The sequence below is a fragment of the Tympanuchus pallidicinctus genome, unplaced genomic scaffold (assembly GCF_026119805.1).
Source record: "Tympanuchus pallidicinctus isolate F22 unplaced genomic scaffold, pur_lepc_1.0 scaffold4, whole genome shotgun sequence".
Taxonomy (NCBI): domain Eukaryota; kingdom Metazoa; phylum Chordata; class Aves; order Galliformes; family Phasianidae; genus Tympanuchus; species Tympanuchus pallidicinctus.
The window spans coordinates 21574307-21591581 of record NW_026294758.1 but is presented as its reverse complement, the minus strand read 5'-3'; the positions used below and the strand labels follow the sequence as shown (position 1 = coordinate 21591581).

The following is a 17275-nucleotide window of genomic DNA, read 5'->3' as shown; positions in this document are numbered from 1 at the left end:
GAGTTCAAGGAGTGTTGGGACACTGCTCTCAGATGCAGGGTTTGGGTTTTGGATGGTCTGATGTGAAGCCAGAGGTCAAATTTGATCCTTGTGGGTTCCTGCTCACAGATACAAATCACTTGAAACAATATAATTTAGGTGATTGGAATTATTTTCAAAGCCTTCATTGCTGCAACAGATGGACTTCAGGTTCTGTACATTTAAAAATAATGATTTCCCACCAAGAAGAAAATCAACTGCTGACAAAAAAAAAAAAAAAAAATCATTGAAAAATCAATGAAGAAATAGAATTTATACATGCATTTGTGTGCAGAATGGATATCTTTATTTAGTTTTTTCTTCCCCTTGAATAATTAAACAAATATATACACATACTTTTAGCTAGTGCTGTACGTTGTCTGGGAGTGGTTAGTAGAGAACTTCCAACAGTGACCAAATACCCTTCATGCATGTGTTTGTATAATGTAAAACAGTTGACAGAAACTACTTCATGTCCCTTGAATTGTTCCCTGAAGACTATGTACCCTCCACAACATTTTATAAAAGGCAGCTATGTAAGCAATATTTTTAAGTTACTTCTAAATTCACAGTATTTTTTCTAGTTTCTAATAGCCATCTAAAAATTATTCCTAGTTTCAATTTGTACATGTATTTTGAAATAACCCACAGCTACAGAAATGCAGTAATTTCCTAAGATTGACAGATTTTTAAACTCAAGGGTGTAGCTCCCTACACAAACATTTTGCTAGCCAAAAATAAGATTTTACTTCTCTTATGCAAAGACATAGGAGTTCTCAGAAACCCAGTTGAACTTGAAAATATGGAATTGAATAATGACAGATCTTGATACTGGAAGCCATTCAACAATCCTTTGGAATAAGCAGGTTTTAGCTACAGTGCTATTGGAATTGCTTTCGTTCTTATTGTTTCACAGACTTGTAACAGTGACCATCAGAACAATGGAGTGGTCTTCACTTTTCAGGCACAGAGCATCCTTAGTCACTGTCTCCAGACTCATTCTGATCAGAAATTAAAGGTGCTGATCAGGTAATTAAACAACTATTATCAGATTCTGTCATTTTTAAAAACACATGCAAAAATGTTTGAGGCATTTCTCTTATTGTTGGCTATCTTGTTTAAGGCAGTTCTCTAACTGTGTTCAAGGCTCTTGGTAAACTAGAGTATTCAATTTCTCTTGCTCGTTAGACTCCTGAAAGTAATCAGGGTAACTCATATAGTAAGTGCACATCTGAGGCATGGTCTTCTGAGTAGGTGTTATGGTAGCTAGCTACTACTTTAAGCCATAACCTAATTGAACCAGTTTTTCTTTTGTCAAATCCTTCATTCTTGAACAAACTTACAGTTAAACACCACACCACCACAACCTGTGACCAGTGTTTCAGGTTCATCCTACAGAGTCTAAGTTTAAAAACAATAACAACAACAAAAAAAAAACAACAGAAGGACAGTATGTTGTCTCCCACTACTCTCGTGTTTGTACTTCGGTTTTGTGTTTGCAATGATCAGTCCATGGTTATTATCCTAAGAAAAGGAAGAACACCTTGATTTTGGCACTTCAGTTCTGCATCTTTTTCGAGGATAAAGCTTTACAAGAAGCAGGCTTGAAACAACTGCCCAATTCACAGAATTAATTCCTGTATGAACAGTTAGAAAAGTTCAGCAGTTTAAAATCCAAAATCAGCCTTGCCATTCTGCAAGGGATTCTGCAAAAAATGACTAGATTTTGTAAGAGGGAAAATAAACTACATTACTTGATAGTCCAGCAAAGATAAGATTATGTTTTCCATTCAATTTAAGAGTCACCCTAAATTAAAAAGAAAAGGAAAAAATCAACCATTTCCCATCTTTCATTAGAAACTTTATTATGTTAACCTACAAATATGTGAAGTGAAATAAATGATAGTGAAGGACAAAATGATGAACATCAGTCATCTTTGGAAAATAGATATATTTTAACAACAAAACACTTTTTTTGTTACAGCTAAGAAAAAGAAGCCAGACATACTCAATAGGTATTCTTTAAGAATATATTACAATTCAGTCTTCTCAAAGTGAAGTCCTGCGGGCTAAAAAACTGAAAATAGAAGAGTTAGGTTCAGTGCTCTAGCACTAGTTTAAGTGTACCAAAAGTGGAAAGATTTTATATACGGCAATTAATAAACATGCACACATTTGTTTTCAGTCATTTAAACTACTACATATGTATAATCTTTAATATAAAGCATTTTTGTCAAAATTAGCTCTGTATTCTTCAGTCTGGATTTTAGAGCTTCAGTGTAAGAATTTTAAAATTTGGAGGTACCTAATTAGAATATCCAGTTGTATTCACAGTACTTTGAAAATTCAAAGTATTTTAAATAATACATCCCCATGTCTAATTTTTTATTTAATTTCAATATTAACTTGATTTTGCAGATTGTCTCAGCAGAAAGTACAACAAAATCTTTGTTCCTCTGTAATCTGCACATGCATTTCCAATTAAAACTAATGAGAATTGTCTGGGTAGAAAAAGATGAGGACAACATTTCTGTGTAACAGTGTGCTGTGACTAAAAATCTTTGATAAAGTAAAAAGCCATTGAGGTTCATTATGTTTCTAAGTGACTAGAATTAACACACCTATACTATTTAAAACCTAATGTTTATACTCACTACACACTTCTAAAATCAGCTATTACCCTTGTGCAGAATTCTGCACTTCATTCAACAGCCATATTAGTAGAGGTCAGCTACCTCCATTTTCAGTGCTATAGTTTTCACTCTTACAATGTGAACATCTAGAGATAATGCATCTCTTTCCACTCCTATCTGTGGTGAAGCCAATTCTCTCTGTAGTCAGTATTTGTAAAATTATTATATCAACTTTCTCAGTAAGTTCCCACCAGAATATAGTGTAGGTGTTCAAATGTGTTTAGGCTCTTTAAAGAGCACAGATGAATCAGCAAAAGGGACCATGGCAATCAGGAGGACTGAGTTTTATTCACATTCACAATGACAGCAGTGTGCACTCTGGGGCAAGCCTCCCTAACACTTGTAGAGGAGACAGGACTGCTAACATAAGTTCCATGTGTTTTGTTGTTTTTTTTTTTCCTTTCAAATGAATGCTAAATAGATAGCAATTTACTAGACTACCCTTGCAGGTTATCCTTTTTTCTGCGTCTACCGAGGTCATCTGATTAAGTAAATTCACAAGTCATTTACTTGATCTAGAGTCACTGCAAACACAGCTCAGTCAGCTTAAGCTGACGCCATACCCACATACAGAAAGCTGTTTTTGATTATGTGTATATTTGGAACATACACCAATGGCAGTATTATCAGAAATTCATCTCTTCTCATGAATGTTTGGCTCGATATATCACTTGAGGATATGTGACATACTGAAAATTTTCAAGCATATTAAAAATCATTTATTGAGCTATTCACTGTTGCATACAAAAAAAATAACTTCATATGATGGGAATTCATCTAAGGGTCTCCAAATTTTACACAGAGTAAGAAGATTAATTTTTGTGAGCTCACAGTTGCCAAATACAGCATTTTCTAATCATGGCTTCAAAGAGAGGTTCTATTTTAAAATGTTTCCCACAGTACAAACACATGTATGTACCACTAGTGCCACATGTACCTGTATGCACACAAATCCAGTCAATATGGAGGGATTAAATGGTGACTGGCTTTTGAAACCTTGCATTTAATCTTTGTGCTGGCAAAGATCGTGTGCGAGGAACTGAAAAACAGCGCTTACAGTCAGTAAGAAGCAGGAATATTAGTGGGTACTGCAAACAGGCATATACTTTATCAGGCTGGAAAACACTTATAACAACATCTTGAATGCAGTTTTCAGTTATCAACACTTTGGTGACAACAAATAAAAGAACTGGTGAGGTAAAAGAATAAATGGTGTTTCCATTTCAAATCTGGGATTCTTTTTCAAAAATATTTCCAAAAGTTGGTTTTGTTTCATTTTTTTGATCCACCTGACTTTCTTTTGCATTGACAATCTCTCAACTCCTGTTCACATCACAGGTCTCATGTGCCAGAATGTGGCCCCAATGCAGAAAGAAGACTAGAATGACATTATGCTTCCCATTGTATGTCATACGATGCAACCACCTACATCCTTTCCCAAGGAAAGCATCAAAAAAGCTTCTTACAACAAGCTACACAGCTAGAACTGAGGGGGGGTGGAGGAGACTGCTGGGGTGAGCCATCAGCATGACCAGCACATTATCTGATGGCATCACTGCAAGCTAGAAAATACTAGCAGCTAGAAATAATACTGCTGTAGCTGAGAATATGATTTTTTGGTTTCTGAAGGTATCTTTCCATGAAAGAGAATGTCTAGTCCATATCAACCATTTTATTATTAAACTGCCTGAAAACACTAAGGGAACGCTTTTCTTTCAGTGGATAGATACACGGGCAAATCTGATAAATTATGTAGATCATAGAGAAAGGAGCCTTCTGGAAAGTTGGTCTCCATCCACATAGTCAACAGAATAATCTAAACTTCGAAGAGAGAGTCTGATTTTTCACTTTTTTGTGCATTCTTACAATTATCCCCAACAAAAACACCTTGATATTTCATTTTTCCAATTAAATTCAATTCATAATCTATTAAGTAATCGCTAACCGCCTCCTGGATTATCAGTATGACATCATCCTTACTTTAATGCTCTTCCTCTGCCCAGAGGATTCTTTAACCAGACGAAATAAAGGCCACTTGGCAAAAATGCAAGAGAAAAAAAAATGGACACACAATAGAATACTTTCGGAATTACAAGCTAGATCACTAGAAACACAGACATACAGCTTAAAAATAGAGGCAGAAGTTAATGAAGAATAAGGGTACGTGTCACGTTATTAGCGATGCAAAAGACCAGCTTAAGCATGTTTTTCCATACATCAACTATAAAAAAGGTGCCTTTTAGCAAGTATGCACAGAGATTGCTTAGTTATTTCTAAGAAAAAAAATCACAACATTTTACTGCTTTTACCCTACTATATTACAGTAATTATTACTACCTGTTTATAAAATGTAAACCGTTCCTTGCAAGTTCCGGTTTACATAAATCATCACCTTTTTCCACTCCTTACACACTCAGTCCACTGACAAAAATAAACTGATTTAATTTACATATTTTATGAAATAATTACTGATATGTTATGGATTATTAATTGTGTTTGGTAGAAATAGTGGTCAGAACAGCAACATGTGGAGTTGAAGTGTAGCAAATATTTTTTGAGGACTGGTGCTGGGTCTGGAGTACCCAGTGATCTTGAGGCATCATATAATTTTGACGTATGCAATGCTGTTACCATCTTGAAAGCTATTCAAATAAAGTATTCCCACCAACAGTAAGGGACAAAAGAGTCTGATGATGGACTTCCCAAATAACTGCAGTGTTGTGCTTACTTTATCTGATCTCATTTCTTAGTATGTATGTCTTGACTAAAGAGCAGAATGAAAGGTAAAATTTGGCAGGATGGTTTTTGTTCCACATAACTCATAACCTGTATGAAATGGCATTTGGTAAATTACACTGTCCTGGGAGTATTTGAAACATGTCAAATATGAAGTCTATATTTAAAGTAGCTGAAGTGGGATCTGTTATCAAAACTGATCTACAAACTAAGATTTTTACGCCTGTATATTACAGTATAGATGTGCTGCATACTTGTTTCTATAGAAGTAACTGCCACCAAAAAAAAAGAACAATCAGGGTCTCCCAAGTGTGGCATTCGTCCATGTGTCACTTCTATACGCAATATAAACCTCATGTTGAGATTCCTTTTTGATGTACGGCAATTTTCTGCTGGACAGATTAGGAACCAAATATGACTGTAAACTAAGGAAGGAGCACAACTATGCCACTTGTCCCATTGAGAATCCCCTGTGCTACACTTCAGCTTTTGGAGTCATTCACTGCCAATCTCCTTTGTAGAGGATGTGGGGCCGTCTCGAACTGGTAGCAAGTCATAGTGACACGGAATGTGGCTGTTTTTTGGAAGGTCATAAGGATCCTGGCTGAAACGTCCATTGCTGCTGAATGCTCCTTGGACAACACTCACTGTTGGTTCTGTGATAAAAGAGAACACATAACACACAGCATGAGAAATGGCAAACAGAAGGCACTGTGTTTCATTTTAGGTTGTGTTACAAAATACTCTCTTCTTTTTGCTTCAATGTAAAGATTCCTTGTCACGCTGCGCGCTGAAATGAAGGTACAGAAACAAAAGTTGATATTAAACTTCTTTAACTCTGCATTAACCACCTCCCAGCTTGCATCAGAGCCCTACTATTTATGAGCATATTTATGATAACATCTGATTTTTTTATGTGGACAAACTTAAAAAAAAAAAACAACAACCCAAATATAGGGATTATAATCTAGATCTTATAAGAATCCTTATCAGCACAGTGCAGATATTGGTAAGCGGTGTCTTGTAATGTGTGACATACACATCATTCCAGTCCTAAGATCATTATGATAATAACTGTTCACAAAATTCCAAAATTTTCTTTAGCATCAGTAATACAGCAATGACATGGGACCCATATTAGTAAAATACCACTTCTATGGATGAAAATGCTTTATTTTTCTTACTGAGGACATGAAACAGACCTTTTCTATCCCTCCTATACACTTAAATCTATCTGTATTCATTATTTACCAGCCTAATCCAGAGTTGAATTATATTGCAGTTAAATGCTAAGCATATGTTCTGCTGTTCTTTACAAAAAGGCTTTCAAACTAAGAAAAATCAGACGTAGCTCTAGGTTATAGAACAGAGCTGAAGATACTTCAAATGATGGTCATGTGAATTACATCACTTATCAGTTTGCTGTTACAGCTTTTGAGCAGAAAATGGAATTGGATAGCCATCATTTTTTTTGTGTGTGCTTTCTCATATGTTTTCATTAAGTTTAATGTTGTCTATTTTAAACCTTCAAAATCTGGAAGCAGATTTGCTACTTACCAACTTCATAAACGTTCTTATTGGCTGAAGCAGAGCTGGCGATCTCAGCATACGGGGAGTCCCTGCGTGCTGGTGACTTCATTTCAACATATCCACATTCTGAACTTTTTGGTACAAGAGCCGGTGGGTCTTTTATAGTGGCATATGGGTTTTCAGAGCTGCTTAAGGAGCAATTACTTAAATTGTATTCCGAATTCTTAACTATATCTGAAAAAAGAAAAACATACTATTCTCTCAAGCACTCCAGGTAGGATAGATTTTGCTACTAAACAGAGCAAAATGCATTTTCGCTGTTACAAAGCTCTGCCAATGTACAGAAGTTCCTTAATTCTGAGCTTTAAAAAGTTACTTATAAATGAGTATTTAAACTAGACATAACACTCTAAAATCTTTATGAAGAAATCAGTGAAAACATCTCTACTGTTCCACTCTTGTATGGGCTTAATCTTGCCATCAGCAAAATGTCTGAGCAACTTCCATTTAGTGAAACCTGTCAGATGATATGTGCTCATTAACTTGTGCCTCATTTACATGAAGCTAAATTTGGCTTCCCTTAATCCTGCAAAACAAGGGAATATGTATAACATCTATATATCGTAGCAATATATAATAAACCACTCTATGAGCTTATTTGTCCTTTAAGTACATTGACAAACCAGATGCTCTTGTCTGCATATTTATTTGGCTACACTTTATAGCCTTGTTTGGATATCCAGACATTCTAGTCACCCTTGTCATATCCTAACCATATAACAAAAAGTGATGCAAACTAATGTATTCCCATATAAAGTCTTAAGAGAAAACTGGATAACTTAAAAGAGAAAAATTACAGCACTGAATTTACTAAGCTTTTAATTCCTCTCTGTGCACTCATACTTCACAGAATCATAGAACAGCCAGGGTTGGAAGGGACATCAAGGATCATGAATCTCCAACCCCCCTGCCACTGGCAGAGCCACCAACCTCCCCATTTAATACTAGACCAGGCTGCCCAGGGCCCCATCCAATCTGGCCTTGAACACCTCCAGGGACGGGGCATCCACAGCCTCTCTGGGCAGCTGTTCCAGCACCTCACCACTCTCTGTATAGAATTTCTCCCTGACATCCAACCTAAATCTTCCCTCCCTCAACTTAAATCCATTTCCCCTTGTCCTGCTGTTATCTACCCTTTCAAAGAGTTGATTCCCCTCCTGTTTGTAGGCTCCCTTTAGGTACTGAAAGGCTGCAATGAGGTCACCCCACAGCCGTCTTTTCTCCAGGAGAGTTGTGGACCATTGCAGTGCCTCCAGAGGACGGCCACAAAAATGATCCAAGAGATGGAACACCTCTCCTAGGAGGACAGGCTTGAGAGAGCTGGAGCTGTGCAGCCTGGAGGAGAGAAGGTTCTGAGGAGACCTGAGAGTGGCCTCTCAATGTTTAAAAGGGAACTAGAAGAACAGAGGTGACAGGTTCTTTACAAGGTCCTTTGTGATAGGACAAGGGGAAATAATTTCAAACTAAAAGAGATTTACATTGACTGTAAGGAAGAAGTTTTTTACAGTAAGGGTGGTGAGGCACTGGCACAGATTTCCCAGAGATGTGGTGGATTCCTGGAGACAGCCACGGTCAGGCTGGATGGGCTCTGAGCACCTGATGGAGCTGTAGGTGTTCCTGTACATTGTATGGGATTTGGACCAGATGGCGTGTAAGCGTCCCTTCCAACTCAGAAGACTCCATGAAATATGTTTGCGTAAATGAGAAATACCTAAAGTTCCTGGTCCCTTTGATAGTGCAGAAATTTTGCAAGTGTCCCAGTGCTGTGGCAGGTGCTGTCTGCTGCCAGCTCCTGTAGCCCTTTGTTGATAGCAGGTGCTGGGAGCATAGGGCAGCAGCGTGTTTCAGCATGTTTCAGCATGTTTCAGATTCACTTTGAGAAGCTTTCCAAATGCCTGCAGTAAGCATGAAGACTGTGGTGCTGCAGGCTTGTAACCAAAGACAATTTAGAAGAGTTAACTGAATATCAATGTCATTTCATCTAGAAGCATCAGAAAATAAACCTCACCTTTCAGAGATTTTCCCAGATATCCCCTATCAAGTCCAAAAGCTCCTGAGAAAAATGATATAAAAAACATAATAGATTTAAAATAATAGTGATTATATAACAGCTTCTACAGCTTTAAAATTAGCTTTGAGATTAATTTCTAGCTTAGCAGAAATATTCTCTTATAAGCAGTGTGAAAAAGCCCAGTCAAAGGATTACAAATGCTTGTTACAATTTGCTTGCATTCTTTCAGTAGTTCCCTGAATAAGGAAGGTCATAAGAGACTATTAAATTATCACTTGGACATCACATATGACCCAGGCCATGACATTTCCTGCAGCTACTCCTCAGTGAACCTAGTAATTACTGTTTGATTAAATATATTTTTTGTTTTGGTATACGATACCTATTGCAGTAACACTCCGTCTCGACCAGAAACCCTAAGAGCATGGAACTTTCACTCCAAATTCTCAGTATTACAATTCCAAGGTTAATCACTCCCACTGTATTGTCCCGGGTCATCTTGTTACAGTTCCTTGACCTGGGGGAATGGTCTAAACTTGTAGTGTCTAGGTCTGCAGCTTTGCCACGTTCTACTTGAAGCAGACTTATCTCAGTATTAATCTTAATAATAAACATCAATGGTCAGCAAAGACTGACAACTCTCTTCCAAGACCTGACACTTAACCAGTTGTTAATCCATTCACAGCCTTCTTTTCTACGCTAGAAAGTTTACAAGCCCCAAATCACCTATATAGTATCTCTATAAACAAAAGTAATAGTTTTGAAGAATGGAAATACACTATTTGAGAAATCTTTAAACAATACCTTGTATTCCTATCCCATACTTTACTAATTAGTTCTCATTTTAGCTGTTTTTGCTAAGACTAATGTTCTGGTCACCAGCCTGCAGTTACCCAAGCTACTCACCCCATCCTCCAGTCCTCAGTATATTACTGATGGTACACTGCAGTAGGTTGAACATAGCTTAGTGTGCTAGCACAAACACTCTTAACTAAGAAAATGTAAAGGTGAGCAAAATTACAACTGAAAAGCTTTTCTAAAATCCAGGTCTGAGACTCGGTTATGGCATGAAAAGTATCACAAATGATCAGGAGGAAGAATTATGGTTCCACACTATTGATCTGATTCCCAGAATTGAATACTACTGAGGACCAGAAATGAAGGTACTCTACCAGAAGTGGTACTCTAAATTATACTGGCACTGAAAATGCCTTACAAAATTTTTACTGGTCAGAGATGATGATCAATGAAATCTAGGAGAATGGGAAAGAATGAAAAGATGTCAAGAGACAGCATAAAAGCAAGATGCCATAACTCAACAGTTCTTGGGAATTTTTCTTCTTAAAAAGAAGATGCCCTGAGTTTTGGCTAACAGGAGGCTTAACTTAGATGGTGTTCCTAGAATTTGCATAGGAAGCTCACATGGTGAGAAACCTTTTTTAAAGCATTGATTCTGTATGGTGGGCATATATATATATACATGCAAATTTATATATCAAGAATCTCAAATTTTGCCAAAGATGACTCCTATTGTAAAATACCCTTGTATTATGGCACTAATTATTAATAATTTTTTTTAATATTAAAAAAAAGAGATATTTTGCATACCATATCTGCACAGGACATCAGCCTGATTGACTGTTCTTCATAAGTAACTTTTTTCATCTTTGAGGGTATTGCTTAAAGGAAGGACAAACTCACAACCCTGAACCTTACACAATCTGACAAGCCTGGCATAACAAACAGATTCAATAGTGTCACAAATCAGATAGTTCTGATACTCAGAGATTGAAGAACACTTTCTACATCGAAGAAAACTTCTGCTTTCTATCCCATACTAATATTTTCTCTTCCTTTCTCTTCTTACCAAGCTCATTGAGGTAGCCACCATGTTTCCAATCAGCAGGCAGTGTTCCAGTGTAGTCCATGATGGTGCCTCGCTTTCCAGGTTCCACATTTTTAAGGTTCACAAATAGCTGATTGTTTTTTGCCTATTTCAAAAAAAGATAGATGATGGAACCTGAAACTAACGTGCGGGTTGCTGAATTCTACCAGGTAATAATCAAGGAAAGCAAAACAAATCCAATGAGAGACACAAGGAATGCAGTTACATAATTCAGTGGCTAACCTACATAGAATTTTTCTGCTTTACCTTTGCCAGTGTCAGTCTGTCCATGTTGTTGACGTGAGGTGGTGTAGTGCACTGTGTTAGGGTATGATAACTGGGGTTAGAGAAATAGTGACTGTTAGCATTTCCACCATTACTATGAGGGATGGTTTCTGAAAGGGAAAAGAAAAACGAACAACTTAATATAAAGCATTGTATCTTTCTCATTTTTCATAGTGCTGCACTGATTTCAGAAACTAGTCTAGCATTTCTTGAATAAAAATGTGGCATATCTCTGAATAAATGAGAGATACAGGGCAGTAAGAGACCAGCTGTGTCCTTCTTTCCCCAAAGAGCATTCTCAAATGTCACGAGCTGACCTGTCTTTCAGATGTGGTTCCCTGCTGTCTTTTGCAGCTGTAATCATGGCACTGTTCTAATTATGGACACTTCTACCCTAAACTTTACAGCAACTTTTTATTTTTTTTGCTCTTATACTCTACCATTACCTGTGGTGGTACATCCTTCTCTACTCTAGCAACTGCTTCTGCTAGCTTCTTTATTTGCCAATTTCCTTTACAGTTATTTGCAAAAGCACTGCCTGCATTATCATTTATCCATTTAATGCCAACTTATGTGGATTTTCATAGCTTGAAAACTCCCATTCTATTTCAGAAGCATTGCTCCTTCTCTTCGTCTGTCTCAGACTTGAGCAGCTCTGTTCTCTGCCTTTTACAGAACCACAGCTAGCTACAGCAGTCTTTCCACATTCTATCCGCTGGCATCAAATGTAATGTCTCAGCAGAAACCATCTCTTCTCACACTTTCCAAGTCTGTTTAAAGCTAGGCACAGAGGAATAGTAAAACCAATACTTCCACTGGTTAACACAGAAAAACATAATACAGTAAACCAAGGTATATGGTCACGTGATCCTTTATTCAGCAATTAACATATTTTACCAATGAATGCCAGCTTTCTAGTACTAAATGCACAGATTCGAAGACTGTGATACACAACAAATTAAATGGCTGCAGATGCTGGAGCATGCTCCCTCTGAACCCCATCTCTGGCAGCAGCAGGAAGGTCTCACTAGCCTACAACTGCATTCCAGTATTCCGGTGTTCTGGTTCACCACCAGCATGTCATCCTAGGCGCTGTTCTGCTGGCAGAGGGCCATAGGGAGCAGTGAATTGCAGTCTTCCTCTTCCCAAAAAAGGAAACCCTCCCCTTGAAAGTCTGTCTTTCAAGGTAGGCTTCCAAGGCAGACTTTTAGACACTCTATAGGAACAAAAAGTTTCCTGCTCACTGCAGCCCTCACTGGTGGAAAAAGATGAGATGCACATTGAAGCCCTTTTAAGAGCAGAACCTCTTCAGAACTTGGCTGAAAACTCAAAGTCAAGAGGCAGAGGGAAAAATCTATTCCAAATCTCATTTACCTGAAATGGTGTAATCTGCATTGATGACCCTCATTGCCGGAGTATAGGTCACTGCAGGCATATTTGTTTCTTTCCCTTTTTGCTTATGTCTGTAAATGATGAACAGCACTAGCAGGAACAGCACAATCAGGACAAGAATGATGATGCCTGCTATAGCCCCTATCTGGTAGGAGTCAGCAGGGATGGCAGTACTGGTACGGCTTAAACTGTTCAGGTTTCCTACTATAATTACGCCAGCTGAAATACAAATAGAAATGAAAATATATTGCATAAGTTCAGAGGCTTATGTGTCAGGAGCAGAAGATGGTATTTCACTTCTGTATCTGATAATTTTAACTGTATTTTATAATGCCAAAATAGAGCGACATCCAAAACCAATGCAAAAACAACCTTAGCCTTCAGGACAAGCATTCATCTTTTTGGAGAACGTCCAGAGGAGGGTCACAGAGATGATCCAAGGGCCAGAATTCCTCTCTTAGGAAGACAGGATGAATGAACTGGGCTTGTTCAGGTCAGAGAAGAGAAGTCTGTGGGGAGATCTCACTGTGGCCTTCCAGTATTTAAAGGGAGTTTGTAAACATGAGGAAAATCAGCTTTTTACATGGGTAGATAGTGACAGGACAAGGGGGAGTTGTTTTAAACTAAAGGAGGGGAGGCTTGGATTAAATGTACTGAGAGTGGTAAAGTACTGGAACAGGTTGTCTAGGCAGGTTGTGGATGCCCCGTCCCTGGACGTGTTTAAGGTTGGATGGGGCCCTGGGCAGCCTGGTCTAGTAGATGCTAGCAACTGGCAATCTTCCCTGTGACAGAGGAGTTGATGATCTTTGAGATCCCATCCAACACAAGCCATTGCTATGACTTTATCATTCACAGAAAGAGCTGAAAAAGTGAGAACATCTTGTAGGCAAAAGTACAGAGTAATATATGCTCTATCAGCAGCTCTGGACAGTGCAGCACTGTAAAATATTTCATGCAATCTTCACCTGAGTTCTTTGATCCAATAAACTATCTCTGAGATATCTAATACTTACAAATCTATTAAATATATATAATTCAATAGCAGACTACTGAAACATACTGAACATAAAAATAATTTAATGGCAATAAATGGCATCTAATAGGTTGACTAAGTTTTATAGCAAACAGTTATAGTAATTTGACTACATCTAGGCTCTACCTTGATCACACCTGGCCCCCTTCCAGCCTGGGCTACAGTAACACGTTCCCGTGATGTGGTCACAGGTTGAGTTGTTCAGACAGTCACATATCTGCCGACATCCGTATCCATATGTACCTTGAGGGCATTCTGTACAAAATGAGATGACACAAGCACAAAGAAAAAGCAGATGTAGTTAGTGCTTCTGGAATGTTTCAGTGTAACAGACCTACAGCACTGTACCTAGTGGTACATTACGGACCTAGCACTGTACCTGCTACCAGTTGCTTCTGTCTGACCATGTATGTCTGTGTATATGGCCAGCAGATGGCAATGTCTTATCAGTGGTACACATACACTAGAAAGATTTCCTTAAGAGGACCTCTGTGCATTTGTCTGTGCATGTATACATATGCGCATATTTAGAGGGAGAAAGAAACTGCATTTAAATTATCATACACTGATAATAATTACTTCTTTTGTATGCCCATCTCTGTTACAGGTAGATTGTTATATTAATGTAGTACTGATGGTTTCAGGAAGGGCGGTATTCCTCCTTCTGAGACTCAACTTTCTCAGTCTCTCAGGAATTTTGTAAAGGCATTAATTTGTTCGTCTTTTTAAGATAATCTATTCCTGGTTTATAATAATTCATGGGGATATAGATGCCAGAGAACCTTCTTGCAGTCTTGATAAATGCAGATAAACGTGTAATTTCATGTTCAATATACCTTCTCTTTTACTTGATTACATTCACAGAATCACAGAATCACAGAATTGTAGGGGTTGGAAGGGACCTCCAGAGATCATGGAGTCCAACCCCCTGCCAAAGCAGGTTCCCTACAGCAGGTCGCACAGGTCGGCATCCAGGCAGGTCTTGAACATCTCCAGAGAAGGAGACTCCTCCACCTCCCTGGGCAGATTAGAACTAGTGAACTCAATGGCTGAACTGAAATGAAAAGTCAGTTTTTAAAACTGAAGTTCCAATTCAGAAATGTAAGAACATGTAACTTAATACTGCTGAAAAATTAATATAATCATTATTACCAAATTATGGGATAAATATAAAATCTACAAAACACTGTAATACTGGCAGGCTTGCTAAAGTATTCAAATAATATTTTAATAAGATTCAAAATAACATTTTGATATGATGACACTTATGATGTTCTTAAAATCTTTATCTTTTCCCAAACATTACTCTGCTTTTGAAGTGAAACATCTTACATCATCAAAGTAGAATAAGGTTTAAATAACTAATAATTACACAGTGCCAGTTATTATTTCACTGAAATAAACACACTTCCAAAATTTTAATATCTTATTGTAGTTGTGTTTTTCTTTCCTTATTTTTAGCAGATCTACCACAGCTGTCCTTGTCTACATAACACTTCTTGAAGCTGGAACTAGGCTTACTGCTGAGGGAATTAAGTGTGTCTATAGTTCAGCACATAGTAACCACCTCTCCTTTCAGTTACAGTAGTGCCAAGTGTGACAGGTGTTGAAGATAATTACTCTCCTTAACCTATCAGAAAGTCCTGTGCATTGTGCTGATCCCAAGCACAAATTTAAACCTTCCAAACAGTAATTAAGTAAAATAAGCATATGTAGGACTTGTGTTCAATGGGTTGCTTTGCACTGCAATAATGCCTGAAATACTGGACCGCCACTCACTCTGTTACATTAGCTAGAGCTAGATTGATAGAGTTCTGTGCTTATGAACTTGATTATTCTTTTAATGTTGCACAACATTATACTACAGTTGATGTCAGTGGTGTTAATCTTAATTTTCTCAGGTAAAGAATCATGCATGTAAGAAAATAAAATACCATTTGTTATGCTTTTATAATCCACTTGAGTGTAAAGACACATTGCAAAGATTAACTGTATCCACTAGGATTTATGTGGTACTACTTATCTTTAGTTTTCCACCTAATTTTCACTGTGCTTTATGCTAATGACTATCACTCAGATTCATTTGTTACTTTTACATTCAGAACTGTCAGTTTTTTAAATTATGCATTATGTATTACAGATGCCTCTCAAATATGGCTACAAATGGAAAGAAACAAGCACCACTATCACAATCAGTCTTAATAGGTATTAATTCTGCGATTTATCTATTTAGAAAAAGCCCAGGTCTGACTCCCAAAGCTCCTGCCCACTTAAAATGCCCACTGAAGCCAAGAGATTGCATCACAACGCCAGCTAAAACAACAGAAGCTCAGCCTCAGGGTTTGGTATTTTTTACCAAGACAAACCGGGGCTCCTACTCACTCTGCTCACAGTGCTTCCCCATGAATCCTGTGCGGCAGGTGCACTGCCCACTGATGTGGTCGCAGTCGGCTCCGTTCTTGCACTGGCATATCAGTGCACAGTCCTTCCCATAAAATCCAAGGGGACATCCTGCAATACAAGGAGAGGGAGAGAAAAAGGAGTGACGGGTGCTCCAGAAACAAAATTCAAATATTCCGATTATTGAAACGTCATTTCAATGTGACTATCTGTAAACACAACGGGTGAAGATCTGCCCTGTTTTAAGGGATTTAAAATACCGGGCAGCAAGTACGTAAAAATGAGATTGCAAATTGTGAAAATAGCAGACAATCAGAAAAAGGTAGCAAGAAGGACTTCATGCTTTAAGGAGAAAGAGGGAACTTTGTGAACCAGAAAAGGGAGTCTGTTTAGTGATGAGTGAACCTTTGGACACGTTATCCAGTGTTCACAGCTGATGTTGAAGCATACAAGAATAAAAATAATATATTGTAACACAGCTCCTCACAAAGATATCATTTCAATGTGACAAAGACATATCGCTGCTAAGAGATCATTATTCACCAGCAGGAAGCAAAATAACCACGATAGCTGACAATGAACCAAAACTGAACGCCTTCCAGAGCTGCATCCATATGGCACTATCATGCATGTGTTCCTTCCTGCCACTACGAAGTTATTCTGCGGAAAAACGTAATTTCTGATTTAATGAAAAACATGCATTTAGACACTGAATGGAAAACAGTCCTTAGTTTAAAAATAACGGTTTTGCCCAGATTGCAGAAAGTAGGGGTGCCTGTATTGAAGATAAATCAGCCTGAAGCCATAGATGTAACTATTAATGATAAAGAAGATGACTTTATTGATATCTAATGTTTCCCTCTCAAATGTCATATGAAATGTTATCAAGCAGATAGTCTGTGCCACTCAACTAGACTCAGTGACTGCACTGCTTGTAACTGCATCTGCAAAGACATCTATCACAGCCAAAGATAAGTCAGAAGCTACTATCATGGCTTCTGCCAGCAATTGTGCTATGTTGTTATGTTAACTGTTGCATCTCCAAAGTTAAAATATTTATTAGGGAGGTTATGGAGAGGGAAACAATTAACATGAAGCCATGACCCTGCCTGATAAGGAACACTTGTACAGCTAATAGCAACCATGCTACGGTCTGCAGCCATAAACATGCATCTGTAGTAGTAGCACCCGAATGTCAGAATGTGCACGTGCACATGACAGACTCTTACACT

At 37.9% G+C, this 17275-nt stretch overlaps 1 protein-coding gene across 2 annotated transcripts in view; it reads right to left on the bottom strand.

Annotated features, from left to right (window-relative positions):
- Window positions 1-302: 302 nt before the first annotated feature.
- MEGF10 (multiple EGF like domains 10) overlaps window positions 303-17275 on the bottom strand; it is a 101300-nt gene continuing 84327 nt past the window's right edge. The window contains exons 18-25 of one of the 2 annotated variants that reach the window (XM_052701075.1): window positions 16026-16154; window positions 13770-13898; window positions 12593-12829; window positions 11201-11328; window positions 10916-11039; window positions 9046-9090; window positions 7005-7211; window positions 303-6103 (exon numbers count right to left, since the gene is read on the bottom strand). In XM_052701075.1, coding sequence (XP_052557035.1) covers window positions 5943-6103; window positions 7005-7211; window positions 9046-9090; window positions 10916-11039; window positions 11201-11328; window positions 12593-12829; window positions 13770-13898; window positions 16026-16154 — 1160 coding nt within the window. In that variant the 3' untranslated portion in view covers window positions 303-5942. The remainder of the gene's footprint in view (window positions 6104-7004; window positions 7212-9045; window positions 9091-10915; window positions 11040-11200; window positions 11329-12592; window positions 12830-13769; window positions 13899-16025; window positions 16155-17275) is intronic. The other variant, XM_052701076.1, reaches the window with a different exon arrangement.